Source organism: Vitis riparia, chromosome 14 (assembly GCF_004353265.1).
Source record: "Vitis riparia cultivar Riparia Gloire de Montpellier isolate 1030 chromosome 14, EGFV_Vit.rip_1.0, whole genome shotgun sequence".
Taxonomy (NCBI): Eukaryota; Viridiplantae; Streptophyta; class Magnoliopsida; order Vitales; family Vitaceae; genus Vitis; species Vitis riparia.
The window spans coordinates 29,301,666-29,318,559 of NC_048444.1; the positions used below are offsets into that span (position 1 = coordinate 29,301,666).

At 35.6% G+C, this 16,894-nt stretch overlaps 1 protein-coding gene across 2 annotated transcripts; it reads right to left on the reverse strand.

Annotated features, from left to right (window-relative positions):
* Positions 1-550: 550 nt before the first annotated feature.
* Positions 551-6,883, reverse strand: LOC117929477 (shaggy-related protein kinase alpha). 2 transcript variants are annotated; one of them, XM_034849771.1, is made up of 14 exons: positions 6,723-6,883; positions 5,893-6,088; positions 5,568-5,742; positions 5,353-5,445; positions 4,659-4,718; positions 4,292-4,564; positions 4,075-4,149; positions 3,389-3,445; positions 3,159-3,299; positions 3,021-3,071; positions 2,234-2,329; positions 2,065-2,148; positions 1,181-1,283; positions 551-1,082 (listed from the first exon to the last, which is right to left on the reverse strand). In XM_034849771.1, exons 3-14 carry the CDS (start codon positions 5,679-5,681, stop codon positions 1,000-1,002), a joined length of 1,230 nt encoding a protein of 409 aa, XP_034705662.1. In that variant the 5' UTR covers positions 5,682-5,742; positions 5,893-6,088; positions 6,723-6,883; the 3' UTR covers positions 551-999. The 2 variants fall into 2 exon arrangements, with proteins under 2 accessions (XP_034705662.1, XP_034705661.1); XM_034849770.1 differs by lacking the exon at positions 5,893-6,088.
* Between the last annotated feature and the right edge of the window lie 10,011 nt (positions 6,884-16,894).

Below are 16,894 nucleotides of genomic sequence, written 5' to 3' on the forward strand. Positions count from 1 at the left end.
TAACCCTTTAAAAGTATATCTTTTAAAACTGTAAAAATGTATGTTTTGACATTTAAGAGTACTTATATATTTGAAATAATTTTAGTGAAAATGTTTCTAAAAGAATCACTTATTAAATGCTTTTCTAAAAAAACACTACAAATGATTTTTAAACTTTCTAAAAATGTTTTTAAAATTTTATTAAACACCCAATTTTTATTTCAAGATCGCTTTTTATGCTAAGCACTTTCTAAAAGCAGTATCAAACCAGCTCTAATGGGAGATTCCCATTAAAAAGGCTTTTTATAAAAATAACTAGTTTTAATGTCATCTTTAACTGAAAATAGGCCTTCAATGAAAAATTGATGACAACATGGTAAGCAAACAATGAATGTGAGAATGGTGAGGCAGTATCAAACTATCAATTTGTACCCAAATCCAATAAATGGAAAATAAATAAACGACAACCATTCTAATCCATCCTTAACACATACTTAAACCCATTTGAACAATGTCATTTGCCCTGAAAACCATTTACCAGCTTTCATAGAACAAGGAAACACATGTAAGATGCACAAGGGAACAAGGGAACAAATATGCTTTATTAAGATTAAACGGTCTTTGACATGGAATCACAACACTTGGGACACTGCCTTCATGTGCTCTCTCCTGAGACCTTGGCAATGGATTAAGCAGCCGATGCGGGTCTAAATCAGAAAAGAGAGCATCATTAGGACAATCCCAGATACGATTTTAGCTAAATTGCATCCAGCTACAAATAGAACATTGGGATAAAATGCTAATGTTTGTCTTCTATGTGATGTTACAATCTATTGTGATACAGAAACAGGGTAAACCGAATACCTACCCATTGAGGTTTGGGCATATGATTAAGTAGCATGTCTCTAAATCTGCTTTTACAAAATAGGGGAATACAAAGGGAAAGACATACACGAAAACGAACAAATAGCATATACGTAGAGAGAAGAAACACAGCTTCCAGTCACATTTCAGATGGAATCATAGCCCAAGGAAGGGGCATTGCTTTCTTGCATGTTCTGGGATCAATTTCACCAAAATCTCAACTGGCACTCCCTTCAATTCTGATTGACAGAAGCAGCAGCAATAACAATCAATAACAACTTTGCATGGGAAAACAAGACACTGGTGCTGATAAAATTGTTTCAGGATGATTGCATACCGTGAGGCTTAAAGTTGAATAGTGGTGGAAGAAATCGGCCATTTGGCAGGCGGGCGCTTGAGTCACGTAGCTCATCGAAGAAGGAATGGGTCAAGGCATCCATCTGCATTGAGAGTAAACAAATTATTGATGCACCTAAACGAAAAGAGAAGCATGGAGTAGAAAAATGATGGATCAAGTAAATGAGACCTAAGATCGATGACAATGATTAAAATGTTTTCACCCTGGGCAAATCGGACAATCTTAAGATGAGAAAAACAAGAGGAGATGTTAACATAAAATTTGTTTCACTGGTGGCATTCAATCAGGTCCCAATGGTAATGTGATCCCGTGACCAAAATCGAGTGATAAAAAGTGAAACAACCTAATATGTGGCAAGTATTGAGCCAAACAACAAGAAATATGACAAACAAAGCGTAGCTTATTTCTGAAACAGTTGCCCACTTAACCAGATGCACGATCCCTACCGATTACCACATCATTGTTCCATCTGATATGGGGAATATGTCCACAATTTCCATATGGTAAACAAGCAATCTAAATGGCCAAGACAAGCAATCTTGGGAATGATACATAGTACCCATTGTAAGCTTTTTATACACCATATGCATGATGATGACATTGCAGGAGTTTTTTCTAAAATCACCCACCTCAAACCCAACCAAAACCTCTTTTCCCCAACCCACAAAAAATGCAGCAAAATTGAAAATAAACACCCACCCTCCTCAGCCATTATGGACAACAATTAAGATTTGTTGTTTTCCATTCTCTTAATTAACTGATAGATTGTTAATCTTGAAGAAATTTTAAATGCAGGAAACAGCAACAAAAAGACAGAACACACAAGAATGGATTATGAGAAACCAAAAAATTAATGTACTCACAGCTGTGCACCGTAGATTAGGAGAGTACTGCAGTAGTCTTGAAACCAAATCAACAGCTTCTGGAGGCATGCGTTTATGGAATATCTGGCAACAAGGATATGAATAAATAAAAATTTATGATAAGATGAGAGAAACAAACTATATATGCATTTACTTTGATTTCTAGTACCTTGTGCCATGGGTGAGCTTTAATTTGGGGGAATTTGAACTCTGTATAGTTGGGGTTCATGCATTTAATTTCCTCCCTTGTTGGAGTGCCCAAAACCTGCAAAAACAACCATATTAGATTTGGCAAATGGACTGGATGATTACAAGAATTAGACAGGAGGAAGAATGAGTATCTATTATCAACCAAATTGGAATGATCCCCTCCATTCATTACCCACCAACTAGCAAGGCTTTGTATGAATTAGCCCCTGAGAAGGGGAAGGCTCCTTATTAAGCCCAATAAGAGCTTTTGAATATATTTTAGGTCAGAGCTTCAGGCTTCAAGAATAGCTGAAGCCAGAAAAAGGAATAATGTTGCTTCTTGTTAAAGCCCTTTTTTTAGCTGAGGCAACTGCCATTTAGTCGCTTTATGTTTAATGAATTTTTCATGTACTAAAATTGTCCCTTCAAAATAATGACTTCAGCTTCTAGCCAAAGCCAAGCAAAAAATCATTCCGAATGAGGCCTAGGGACATCTTCTGGAAAAATATCATCAACCCAGTCAGCTTGCACAGATTGCATTACATATAACTAGCAAGATTCTATATCAAAAAAATATGATGTCATGAATGCATTGATAGGTTAGTATCATGCAATCCATTTTGACCCAACAGCTATGCATTTGTAAAACTTATTGTAGACAATTTTGCCTCCCACCTCGATCCGGTAATTCCACTCAGAAAAGATGTATTTAATTTAATGCAATCGAGCTATATTTTGCATGATGTACTGAAATACAATATAGTTACCTTGATAATCTCAACAAGCTGATCGACTCCACTCTCTCCAGGAAACAGAGGCTGACAAAAATGGAAGACATATTTTAAAGCAAGTTCCAAGAATTTTAGATGCACTTCTGCAATGACCAGCATCAATAAACTACCCACCTGTCCAAGCATTAACTCAGCCAGAACGCAACCTGCAGACCAGATATCAATAGCTGTAGTGTACTCAGTTGCTCCAAATATAAGCTCAGGAGCCCTGTAATATCTAGAGCAGATATAAGATATATTGGGTTCCCCTTTTACCTATCAAACACAGATAAAACAAAATTAAAAAACATCCCAACCAAAATGCAAGACAATAATAAAGAGGAGGAGATGAAACAAAAACGCACCAAGACTTTTGCACTTCCAAAGTCACATAGCTTAAGCTGGTGGGTATGTGGATTCACCTACACAGAGAAGAACAAATTTTTTTACTTGAACAAAATTGTGCATTGCAATGTGGAATACAAACTCATATCATTAACAATATGGAAACTATGCGACTGTGAACATCTGAGATGAAGACCAGATCTTTTGAGAAATGTATTTTTTAATAGGAATATTTTGAGAAATAACAATGCCAATGATAAATAGATTGGAATTTCTCGGATTCTTCATCTTTGAAGATTCCTTTTTGTAGAGATTTTGTTTTTAAGGAGTTTATTAAGGGTAGAAAAAGAATTTGTTGTTTGGATTTAGTTGTACCCAAAGGTAGCAGGGGTCCTTCCCACTGGGGAGCTTGTTCTTGAGTGTGATTTGGTCCTGTTAGCAACATGGCTCTATTTTGGTTTCGTTTTGAGACAAGTCAATATAAACAATATCTACCATCACACACACACACATGGAAAAATAAGTACCAAACTTGATAGAGCCTAGTTTCCCCAAACATAATAAAATCGGTACCTTGTAAAATTTCAAGTGAAGCATCTACTTATATATCATCCTCATATAAGAATTAAGAAAATGTAGAGTTGAAACTAGACTAAAATAAGTAACCAAATTGGAAGTAAGCACATAGATGTAGTCATAAACATACCAAAAGATTTTGAGGTTTGATGTCCCTATGACAAACTCCAATACTGCGATGAATGTAAGACAATGCCCTGAAAATCTATCAAATAAAAACAATATATTCAATTTCAGCAGCCGCTGGGATAAAAAGAGATTTAAACTTTACAACCATATAGACTTTTGCAAAAACACAACATAGAAGAGACCATAATGAAACTAAATTTAAATAATTAACACCACACCTGGTATGTATAGAGCTTCACATATATCAGCGGCATCCTTTGGTTCAACTTATTGTAGTGTTTGATAACCCGATGAACAGTTTCAGGAACATACTCAAGTACAAGATTAAGATAAAGTTCATCCTTTTCGGTTGTTGAAAAGAAACAGTGCTTCAAGGAGACAACATTAGGGTGGTCAAGAAGACGCATAGTTTGAAGTTCACGGTTCTTATATCTCTTGTCTTGAAGAACCTTCTTTATAGCCACAGTTTCACCTGTCTCTAAGCATTTTGCCTGATAAGGCACAGAAAACCAGAAAATGACAGCATGAAAAATTGTTCTTTATGGAAGAAAATAACAGGCATATCATAAAGATATGGATTCTTACTTGAAAAACAACTCCAAATGATCCATGCCCAACAACGCGCTCAGCCATGTAACTTATTGTCTGGAATTATAAATATACAAATTGGCATTAGAGATAAACATTGGGACAATCATGGAGAATAAATGTAGAACATCCAAACAAATTAGAGATTAATGTATGCGTACACATCATATGTGATGTTCCTTCATCCTTTATAAGCCAAATAGTTGAACCATTCTTATCTACTAACCATTCAATAAATAATGGGTCCAAAAGAGCAAAATTCATGCAAATTAGTGTTTGATAAAAAATCACACTTATTTGTCAGATAGCTAGTACAGCAGGAATGACAGTACAACAGTAAAGTTGTACAATTAAACAACCAGGATCATTCGATTCAGACTTTTTTCTTTCTTGAATATGAACTTCTTTTGCACAGATGTCAACAATCAACAGTCCGAACCAACTGACATAAAAGTGGATGATGCTTTTTTCGAAAAAATGGAACAATGGGGCACCACCACTTTGTAGCTTTCTCCTAATATATCTTTTATCAGAAGCTTCCTCCAAATTTGTATGAAAGTAAATACTAAGATTTGCCACTCAGGGAATGAGTAGAACCCAAGAAAATGTTAATCACCTAAAAAGGCAAAAATGGCATCTCCTGACGTGCTATGAGATCCAAAACCTAAGGAATGTGCTCAAGCATATATACCTGCTTTGGTTGGCCATTTCTACCACCAATAGTCGTCACAATTATATGACCTGTCTCTGTTCCATTACCGTCAACAACTGTTGCTTCCATCTCCTGAAAAATCAAGAACTGTCTTCAGTAACCAATGCAAATGATCAATAATCAATTAAGTGCAGGCAAAAGGCGAGGAACAGTAACACAAAGAAACAGAAGCATTAGACCAGTCCCTCACATACTTTGTCATCCCTAATTTTCATGTCATTCATCTCTTCTGGCAACCTATCAACACCAGCATTGTGGCCACTAGGTTCTCTCAAACCAGAGGTAGGTGCTATGCCCACTGAAGCCATCCCTTAAAAAAATTTCCCGATCGCTTTTTACTCCTTTCTCTCAGTGAAACCAATCATTCACCTGCTAAGATCAAATAAAATTAGAAATCTCAGCTAAATAAGCTGCAAGATACACAAAATCTCTTCACCTATTCAATGTGATAAATTTTAAATAAACCAATCCACATCCACAAATCATACTATAGCTACCAAGTGAAGCATACAACCTTACCAAATATATCATGCCCAGAGAATAACAATCCAATTCAATAAAGCTGTAAACCCCAAAAACCCTCAAGAGCTCATGAACTTCAATGAAATTTACAGAAAAGAGGAAACCACCCTTCGATAATAACATGGAAGCTACGTGCGGCTTTCAGTCATGGATTTCATGCCGTGGCCCCACTCGAAAACCACACTTAGCCACCCTATGATCAAAACAAAGGGATCAAGCAAGTAAACACAATATTCGTTTTCCATTTTCATCAATTATGGAAATCATAACTATCCAACACATATTCAAGGGGGAAAATGAATCCTCTCTCAAGAACCAATTTTTTTAAAAATAAAATTCCCAAAACATCAGAGTTTCAACAACCCATCAAACAAAATCTGTACATGTCCGCAAAGATAGGATTTTCCATAGATCATGGGAACATTGATCTTGCATCAGCCCAATAAGGCATATTCATCAATCATAAAAAGAAGATAAACCCAATACAAAATCCTGCGCAATAAATGCATATCCATCAACCACCCCACATAGAAACAAACAAATAACGGGGAAATTAAAAAGCCACAAAACAAAATCCCACAAATCCAACCAAAACTCTCCAGAAAAGCAGAAAAACAAAACGAACCCATAAAAAATTCACCAAAAACAAAACCAAAAAGCATCAGAACACCCCTCAACATGACGATCCACAGATCCGGACCAACAAAACAACAAAGATCCAAATCCACCCGTCCCGATCCGAACACAAAACCATAAACACCACAACCAACCAAAAACCCAAAAAAAAGGCACAAAAAATCATCGAATTGCAGAAAAGCGAACCCTACCGATCGAACCCGGGAGAAGAAGACATCCACCATGTAAATTGGGAGAGAAAATCGGAGGTGGGTCTGGAGAATCAGAGAAGGAAAGCAAGGAGTAGATCCATTTTCAATATTTCTGTTTTTTTATTTTTTTTCTTTTTTTTTTTTGGTTTTTTTGGTTTTTGCTTTTTGTGTGGTGGAGTGTGTGGTGCTATAATGCGCTTGTGATGACAGTCAAAGAACCCTATATATTTTTATTTTTTTATTTTTTTAACTTTATATTTATTTATTTATTTATTTTAAAAGTTTTTAAATTTGGTAAGGGTGTCTGTCTATGCTTTTGACCATTCAAAGCCACTTTATTTATTTATTTGGGTTATGATTTTGGAGCTTTTGAAAGGGGGGCACCCACCCTTTCCTTGCCCACAAAGGGTACTTCAAATATCATCATTTTATTATTAATATTAATATTAATACATAGAAAATGCCCTTTCAAATACTTTTATAAATTATTATTTCTCATTTAATAAAAAAAAAATTATGGTTCAATTTCAGTGAGGAAAAGGGAGATGATCAATTGAGAAAATAAATTTTAGAAAATGTCAAAAAAAAAATATATAAATGGGACATATATTTCTTTAAAATATTTTCTTTCCATTTTAACATAAATTAAAAACAAATTCCAAGAAAATGTTTTATTATCCTATTTGACAATTGTTTAAAAAAAAATATTTTGTTCAAATAAAAAATAATAGAACATGTTTGATAATAAAAAAAATAAAAAAGTAGTTTTTATTTTTAAAAAGAAAAAAACATGATATTTTGAAAGAATATAATTTAATTATTTTCAATTGATTTTTGAAGATTATTTTAAAATATAATTTATGCAAATATAGAAATTGATTAAAAATAAAATACATAAAAGTTATTTTTAAAGCATATTTAAAAATAAAGAAAACATAATAAGAATATTTGAAGTTTCAACTTTTATTATATAAAATATGATAATAATTTTTAAATTCTTTAAATAAAAAAAAAACGCTTCTCAAAACAAAGCATATCTTTCTTTAAAAAAAAAAAATATATCCTTCCAAATATGATATTATAAAGGGTATTATTGTCTTTTGAAGAAGGATGGTTAGAGGAAGATATGGAGCGCCCAAATCATGGGACAAGCGAATATTCGAGCACGGCTTTTGCCGCTTAAAGAATAAAAGACTGAACCCAAGGCCTCCCTCTTAGATCGTAACATCATCCCTCCATGTGAAATCACATTAATACCCCCCTCGCAACCCATCTCCCAAAGGGTGAAAAGTTGGAAAAACAAGTATGTTTGATATGGTTTTGGAAAAATAATTTTTTGAGAATTGTAAAAATTAGTTATTGATTATTTTTAAAAGTAAAATTTTATTTAAAAACTTATATAAAAGGTAAAAGTTCATAAAATATTGTTATATTTTTAATTATTGATCAAAATTCTTTAAGAAACATAATTAAAAATATCTTAATTATTAAAAATATTTTATATAAAAAAATTATCAAATATGTTATTTTAAATTAGAAATAATTTTTTATTTTATTTTAGACTGAGTATTTATATATTATGTGTATTTAATAATAATTTATAAATCATTTAATTCTCTTAGGATTGATTGGTAATTCTTTTAAAAAATATCATTATTTTTTTATTTATATCCAAAATAAAGTAACTCTTATTAAAAATATTTATAATGGAAGCATTATTAAGAAATATGTATAAATTAAAAGTATTTTAACTATAATCATATGAGAGTGTTTAGTTTTATCGTTCAATTCAAAATGGTGTGTAGGGAAAAACAATTTAATGAGGAAAAAAAATACTTATAGTAAAAGCTATTTTTTCAACCTAAAGTTATTTACTATTTAATAAAAGTTTTTTATAATATTAAGATTGTCCAAATAGGAGGCTAAGTATAAAAAAAACGAATTAATAAATAAATAAGAATAATATTGCTTCTTATAAAAGCTTTATATATATATATATATATATGAAGTTACATTATACATAAATAGATAAATGGAAAATAACTTTACCAAAAATAGAAATAAAAAATATTTAAAATTATTTTTAAAAATTGATTTTTCAAAATTGTTTCAAAAAAATGAAGTCGAATTCAACATCGCAAAATTTGGTATCGAGGGGGTTACAAGGATAGCCAAATCACTAAGTGAGAGGGAACTTTACATACTAACATTGCATACCTTATTTGCAAGGTTTAACAAATGAATGAAGTTATGATTGTACTTGGATAAAGATGACGATCTTCCTTAGATGGGTAGGACTCCCTAATATTATTGAAAGGAAAAAAATTGAGAAGATCCAACTTCACTTAATGAGAGACATTATGTCGAAGAATTTTCCATTTATTTTGTTGATATAGGATTTCAAGATAGGAATGGTAGGATTAGACCTTGTGACATTTTGTACCCAAAATAAAGGTTCTACCAAGCAACGCTACATTCTTTTCAATTGATCTATTATGTTATCATAAAGAATCTTAGCCCTATTTTCCACATCATTATTTCTTTCATCAATATCCAATTTCTCTTCCTATTTCTTCTTTTTGGTTTGTCTTGACTTATATACTCATTATCATTTCATTAAGAGTTTGTTTGACCCCATAAAGAGTGTTTGTCTATTTGACCTCATAAGCTTATGTGACATAATCATGACATTGTGTTTGTATGAGGTGTGATTGTAATATTTTATATCGGGTAGGAGAAAAAATTATTAGTGAAATATATGTATAAGTTTCTTTTAATCTTATAGATGCATTTTAAAGTTGTGAGAGCCTGTTGGCTTCAAAGCATACAATATTTACATAATTAAGAGCGAGTTGTTATAATCTTGACCAACACTTATGAACAAGGCTTTCCCAATATAAATATTTGTATGGAAGAGGGATCTGAATTTTTGTGTATCCGCTTAAGCAAGTCATGTGCCCTTCCACCCAGGAAAAAATGGAAGTGCCTAATGTAAAAGGTTACTTTGCTAAATGATAGAAGACACATTAAAACTTTATTTTTAATAACGCATTGAACTTGAAGAAGCAAAGCAAGCCTAGAATAGTAGCCTATTATGTTTTTCAAGCCCTTTTACTTTTAATATAAACCAATAACACCCTTATAAACTAACACAAGGCTCTTATGTTGTCGATGGAACCTAAAGAAAGACAAAAAAAAAAAAAAAAAACAATGCATTCATATAGATTAAGACTTATAGCTAGATTCTTTACTAATTTAATACTCAAAAGAATTGTAGGAAATCATTTCAATAACCATTTCTTAATGATATTTGACAATCAAAACAATTCTCGTCTTTTATTTCATAAATCCTATCATGATAAGGCAAATAGAATTTCTTATATCTTCCTAAATTAGACTTATTTTAATTCTTAATCATCCACACAAGAACTTCTTTCTCAGATATCAAATACCATGGTTTTTTTTTTTTTTTTGAGGCTCAAGGGAGAATAAAAAGGTTGATGCTATTGTGTATATCTCTCAAGAAGTGAATTGCCGCTGAAATGGGTTCGTAAACAGGTTTGATAGCAGATTTGACTACCATATTAGTGCTTCTTTGATCTGTGAGACAACGTCTATAGTAGCATTGCTTTTGTGATGATAGGTTGTGGTTCCAATGCAACTAACAGCACGTGTACCTGCTCCTTTATCTTATTGGCTATTAACTCAACTTGCTAGTGTAGCTACTGATGATATTGCTAAGGGTGTTGCTGTTGGAAGCGAAGGAAGAGAAAATCTACCTGGTGCCACATAAGACATTTGGACCAGCCTTCTTTTACTCCTAGTAGCTTTCTTTTTAAGAGAATGAAGATAGAAGAACCTGAGAAATATCAATGAATGCTTCATAATCTCATTTTTAGAGCTCAACATGCAACTAAGAAAAGCTATTGGAGAGTCCATACCTTCAGATGCATGGCATGATTCAACTGTCAAGTGATTTTGGGATTGGGCTATAATTTGTTTTTTTTTATGTATATATATACTTTGTTGGGTGTGGAGAAAATGTTGCAAGTGGCTTTGTACTCAACACCTGCCTGCCCATAATCCCAAAATGTCAAGAGTGGTCCAGAAGTTGGAAGGCTACAAGTTCCAAAGTGGATCTAGCTTTTCAAATTGAGAGGCGATAACATGAATACTCCTCTAGAATAGCTCCATTCCCATTGCATGGCTTACATGGCCACCTTTTGGCATGCCACCTCTAGGCCACGTGTCATCTTCTAGTTCACCATCTTCAATTTTGAAAATGATTTTTTTTTTTTTAAATCTCATTGTTCAAATAAATTTTCAGATTTCAACTCTTCCATTTTCTTATTCTTAGCATTTTTTTTAGGTTCCAAAAATCCATTTTTCAATAAAATTTTGCTACCATATTTCTTATTGGCAAACCATTTCTACATCTCCTCTGTTTTTAAAACATTTTAAAATAAGCGTGAATTAAATTCCGTAATTCCAAGTGATGGAATTTATGGAATTAATTCATGCAAAATAAAATGGGTTTTGGTGGGGCCCAACATCAAAGAAGTCTTATTTGAAATAAAAATGAACTTGAGTAAAATGCCATATGCGCCATTGATGATTTTGTATTCTGTTGAGTGACATATTTTATACTCATTACTATGCACTAACCTCATTTCATGATAACACGTTGTCCTTTGCTGCTAAGGTACGCGTCCGCTCTCACTCTGACCATTCCTCATGCATGTTTTAGCTCTCAGTGTGTGATCATGTTGATATCCATTGATTTTCTTATCAATTGTCATGATTGCTTCATTTTATTAGTAGAGACCCGTTTTTAGGGACTTAGAGGGGTGCTACGATCTTTATCATACCTTTCCGATAAGTAACCTGACCCCCGAGCCCAATCCGGTTTTTCGCAGACCACATTTTCCAAAATAAGGAGTCGCATTTAGGGTTTTCTTTCTTATTTTGTTTACCCTTTAAAAATAAAACAAAAATAAGTAGCAACTCCAAGTCATTTTCTAAAATAAATAAATAAATCATTTTTCAAAATAAAAATTGAGTTCGCCATCAAGTGGAAGTGCATGAGCCGAAATACGGGTCCACAAAATGGCGACTCCACCGGGGATCGTTTAAAGGGTCAAGCTTGAACTTAAGATGAAGCAAATGTGGCGCTTGATGAGGCGATCAGTGGGTACCTATCTCTTGATTGCGCATTGGGAATTCTTGATATCATTGGATGCATGCTCATATATTGTATTCATTTAGAACATTGATATGTTGATTATGATGTTTGATTTGTCTTGATTGAGGATTCCGAGATAACTATTTTTTCTGTGCTTCATTGTTGTATTTGTTTGTGATATCGACATGCTAATTGTATCGATTGCCTATCTTGTTTCGCTTAACATAGTGATTCTGATTTTTTGCCATGATTGTTCTGATCGCCTTGCATGTATAGATTCATTATTATATATCGTTTGATTCGACGTATTGATTCACTTGCTTGTATATTATCTCGGTCGTCTTTGAGCATGATGTTCGTATCGCTATTCATCCTAATCGTCATAGCTTGTATGTGTACATGAGTGATATATCATGTACTCTGCTTGACTGTATGTTGCATGACTACCCTCTTTTTGCGTGATTGCATGTCGCTTGTTCGTATGGGTCGCACATCTATCCCCTTACCTCCAATTCTCTTGGTTTCGGTCATGCCCTTCATTCTGGTTCTCACTTTTACAAGTGTGAGACCTTGTGTGTGTTTGTTACTATGACCGAGCTAGAGGTTAGGAGTAGGGTCTAACGACGGGTTATATCAATGTTTGGGAGCATTCTGGAGGAGGCCGACACATTGATGTCGATTAGAGTCCGATCATTGAAGACCTGTATAGCCTAGAGCTAGGTTTCATGGATATTTGTATGACCAGTGTGTTTCCTTTTCTGTTTTAGCTCCTTAGGGTTTTCGAATGCACCCACACCGTCACTGCGCACTCTAGCTGACCATTGAGAGTTAAGAGTTTTGAAAGGTTTCATCGTAAGAAACCCCCTGGGATGTCGAGGTAGTGCATGTGTGGAGGTGATGACCACCTTGCACGGAAGCGCCCCGTCTCTTCGAAGGGGTGCAAAGGGTTGTGTACCGTCGGAGGGTATGATCGTTTCTACTAGGGATCTTTTAAAGTTTACCATTTTCCTTTTAGGGCCATCTTGACCTCATAAGTTGAGCCATAGATCATTCGATTAGGACTCCTTCCCTACACGTGGGTGCATTTGAGGGCTTTCAGAGTCTCTGTGGTCATAGTTCGGATTCAACACTCCCTCTTTTTAGTCTCCAGTTGAGAATGCTTAGAGATCAGTTTGAGTTTGAGTATCGGTTGGATCACTTCTTGCCTTGTTGCCTCAAATTATTGTTTTTCACTCGATGAGTTTAGCATGTTTTCTTTTTAGGGTTTTCGTCTTTCTTTCTTGGCTTGGCACACCCCTTCACTCTGTTGTCACTTACTTGATGCTTCGGGATATGTTCATCGATCATGATCACCTTTTTACATTGTGCACCTATCACGGGTTTGATACCTCATTATTTGTTTGATCATTGATTTGATTTTCGACTTGATGCTCATATTTTTATAGAAATGTGAAAGACACGTTTTTACATTCACACACTTTCGAGAGATTCGCCTTGATCACCTTATCATTTTTCTCTTTATGGAACTCGAGTTGAAAGTTGAGTTAAGGATATGTGGTTATAGATCGAGTATTGATCTCGTGATAATGTGTTTTTCACACCTCTTTCATCATGGATTGTTGATAGGGATTCTCTAGTCACATTTGTAGCCATCTTAAAGTGGACATCTTTGTGACTCCAGAGTTCTCGTCATATATCCAGATTTTGGATTGCCATCTTAGGACCATGTGCTTGCATGTTGTATTGTTGTCTTTTAGGGTTCTATCTTGTGTTCTTCATCCATTTTGTTTGCATTGTAGGGAGTTAGTTTAGGAGTTGGTTGAGTCTAGAGTCACATTCTTGGAGGAGAGTTGGAGGTCGATTGATCAGAACAGATTCATACCAAAGTTCAGACAGTTCAGTTGAGATGTCGGACGAGCTAGCTTCCACACTTCCTTCTATTCAGGAGTTCATGGCAGGAATCAGTAGACGCTTGGATCAGATAGAGAGTTCTCGCTAGGATCCTTATCCAGTTGGCATGGTCACTAATGAGACAGTTCCTCATGTATCTCAGACAACACATGCTCTTCCACCTAGGGCTTCACTTGGTACTCCATTCCATCTGGCAGATCATTATGAGACCATTCCACCACCTACTGTCATAGTGTCACATCCTATTGTTACTACTACTGATGATGCTTGATTGGCCGAGTAGGAGGCTAGGGTTGAGAGGCTTGAGTCCAGGATGAGACAGATCAGATTGTAGGATGAAGGTTTGACTTGATGATCGGGATGGCATATTGACGGCTAGCTTGCCCGCCAAGTTTTGCATGCCATATATTGAGCGTTATAGTGAGATTGGTTGTCCCAAGATCCACTTGAGACTATATAACATAGTCATGAGAGCACATGGGATAGATGATGCATAGTTGGTGGCCCTTTTCCCTATGTCACTTAGCGGGGCAGCTCAGAGATGGTTTGCTTCAGTTGAGCCTTTGAGACTCCGCACTTGGGAGGATGTGGCTCATGAGTTTTTGACTCAGTTTGCTTTCAGTGCCGACATTGATATATCTAGACGAGAGTTGGAGGCCACCAGACAAAGGTCAGATGAGTCCATTTCTTCATTTGTCAGTTGTTGGAGGGCAAAAGTGGCTAGTATGATAGACCGGCCTAAGGAGCAAGATCAAATTGATATCGTTCTTTGGAACCTACAACCGAGGTTCGCTAGGATCCTTGTGGGCATTCCATTTCAGGATCTTAAGAGTCTAGTTCATGCAGCTTTCAGTGTTGAGGAGGTCATCACTCGAGGATTATGGACAGATACTACTCCTTCCCCTGACAGCAAGGGGAAAAAGTCGATTGGATCATTTAGTAGATCTGGAAAGGTTGACGCTATTAGTTATCAGCATCAACGGCCCGCACATCACTCACCTTACAGGCCTCCTACAGTCGGAGCTCATCTCTTTCATCCACAGTATCAGTATCAACCGGTTTATGTTCAACAGCCTTACATTGCTCAGATTAGCATACAACCACGACTATCACATCCGAGAGCCGCTACTCACCTGCTACCTATACCATATGCACAGAGGCCCGCGAGACAGTTCACTCCATTTGGATGACTTTGACTAGAGCTTTTGAGAAACTCAGAGATGTTGGATTGATTGTTCATTTGGTGCCACGCCCCTTGCCACATCCTATTCCTCCTCATTTCCGTTCACATAAACACTACTTATATCATCATATTTAGGGACATGATACAGAGCGTTGTTCGGCACTCCATCATGCGATACAGGACTTGATCGATTCAGGGTTGGTCAACTTGGTTGGGCCAAGTGTGACCACCAATTCTCTGCCTACGCATTCTACACATACAATTCCTCCTCTTCCTAGTCTTCAGTAAATTGATTTGGATGTTGATGGTATTGATGATCGCATGGTATTTTGGGACATCCCGGGTTAAGGGCTTGGATCAGTCGACATGGGTACATCACTTGGTAGCAGTTCAGCTCAGAGCACTTTTCATTCTGATTATGGTCATTATCAGAGTCGTTTCCGTTTGTTGAGTCCAGTTTTCAGTTTGTCAGAGTTGTTTTTATTTTGTTGAGTCTGGTTTTGGTTCAGAGTCATTGTTTATAGTTCATGTTGAAAGTCCGATCGTTTGTAGTCTTTTTTTCGTTTCGCACATGATGTACTCATTAGTTCATTTAGTGATATGATCTTTTATTCTGAGTGCATGTCATTTTTCTCGTGAGTGTGCTTTACATATCTTGTGTTGATGTGCGTTATGCTTCTGATATGAGACATCCTTTTCACTCATACATCATGATCACTCTAGCTTGACCTATCATGGAGGATATTGAGCCTTTTGACCTAGGATCAGGAGATCGACCTAAGGAGTTCGAGACTGTGACCTATTTCACCTTCTGATAAGAGCAGTACCATATCCATATCTACACCCTAACTCTGTGGACTTGATGACCTACCCATTTTGAGCTTAACATGACACCACCACTTAGTACCATTACACGACTTTACCATTCTTATTCACTTTGGCATATTACAGTACCATTCTCTATTCTTTCCATCATTTCCTTGATCTGACCAGGTAGAGTCCGAGATGGTTTGACCTGAGGTGAGCTTTACACAATGATAGATGGATCATGATAAGAGAGTGGTTTGATTGCTTGATGATGTTGTTGGGGCTGATGGGTTATTTTGGGGGCATCTAGATTTGAGTCATTGCACATGACTTTAGAGAGTCGGGATGATTAGAGATGGTGATTTTACTAGATGATGGTGAGTGGTTTGTGATGATAGAGTGAGTTGATTTTCAGATGGCATTGACGATTATCATAGAACATCAGTCAGAGCTTTCACACGATTTCAAAGGAGTTGACATGACTTTGTTGGACGGACGCCGGTCGTTAGTATTGACCATGTGAGATCTTGAAAGCACGATGTTCGAGGTTATGGTCAAAGGATGGGTGACCATCATTTTATGAGCCTATTTACTTTATCACCTTCGCATATAGAGTTACCCGTTGCTAGCCCTTTAAGCTTCACACGAGCATCGTAGTATGTTCTTTCATTACCTTATTTACCTATTTCATTAGGTTGGGGACCCTATAGTGCTTGCATGCTTTGATTTAGATACGTCATGAATTCCAGACTTGACATACATATTCAGGCCTTATCATTCACTCTTCATTGTGTTTTTTTTCCACTTTGACATCATCTCATCACTTTTTTTCGGCATCACATATCACCATTTGTGATATTCGCTTTTTATCTTTTCTTTCATCATAACTTACTCGACATTATCCTTGTTTCACCTTGAGTGGTGGTTTTTCACACATCACTACATGGAGGGCAGTCACATCCTTCCCCCAGTTCACCTCACGGGTAATGGTTCGGAGATCTCAGCTTGAGAGGTTGTCTTGTTAGTGAGGATTCGTGTTACATTTGTATGTGGAGAGGGTTTGATTATTTGGGTCTGTATTTTCATGGG

Coding starts and splice junctions, on each gene's coding strand:
- LOC117929477 (XM_034849770.1), bottom strand. CDS start 5,681: ATGGCTTCAGTGGGCATAGCACCTACCTCTGGTTTGAGAGAACCTAGT. Junction 4,719..5,352: donor GAAATGGCCAACCAAAGCAG/GTATATATGCTT, acceptor TTATAATTCCAG/ACAATAAGTTACATGGCTGA. Junction 1,284..2,064: donor CTAATCTACGGTGCACAGCT/GTGAGTACATTA, acceptor CTCTCAATGCAG/ATGGATGCCTTGACCCATTC.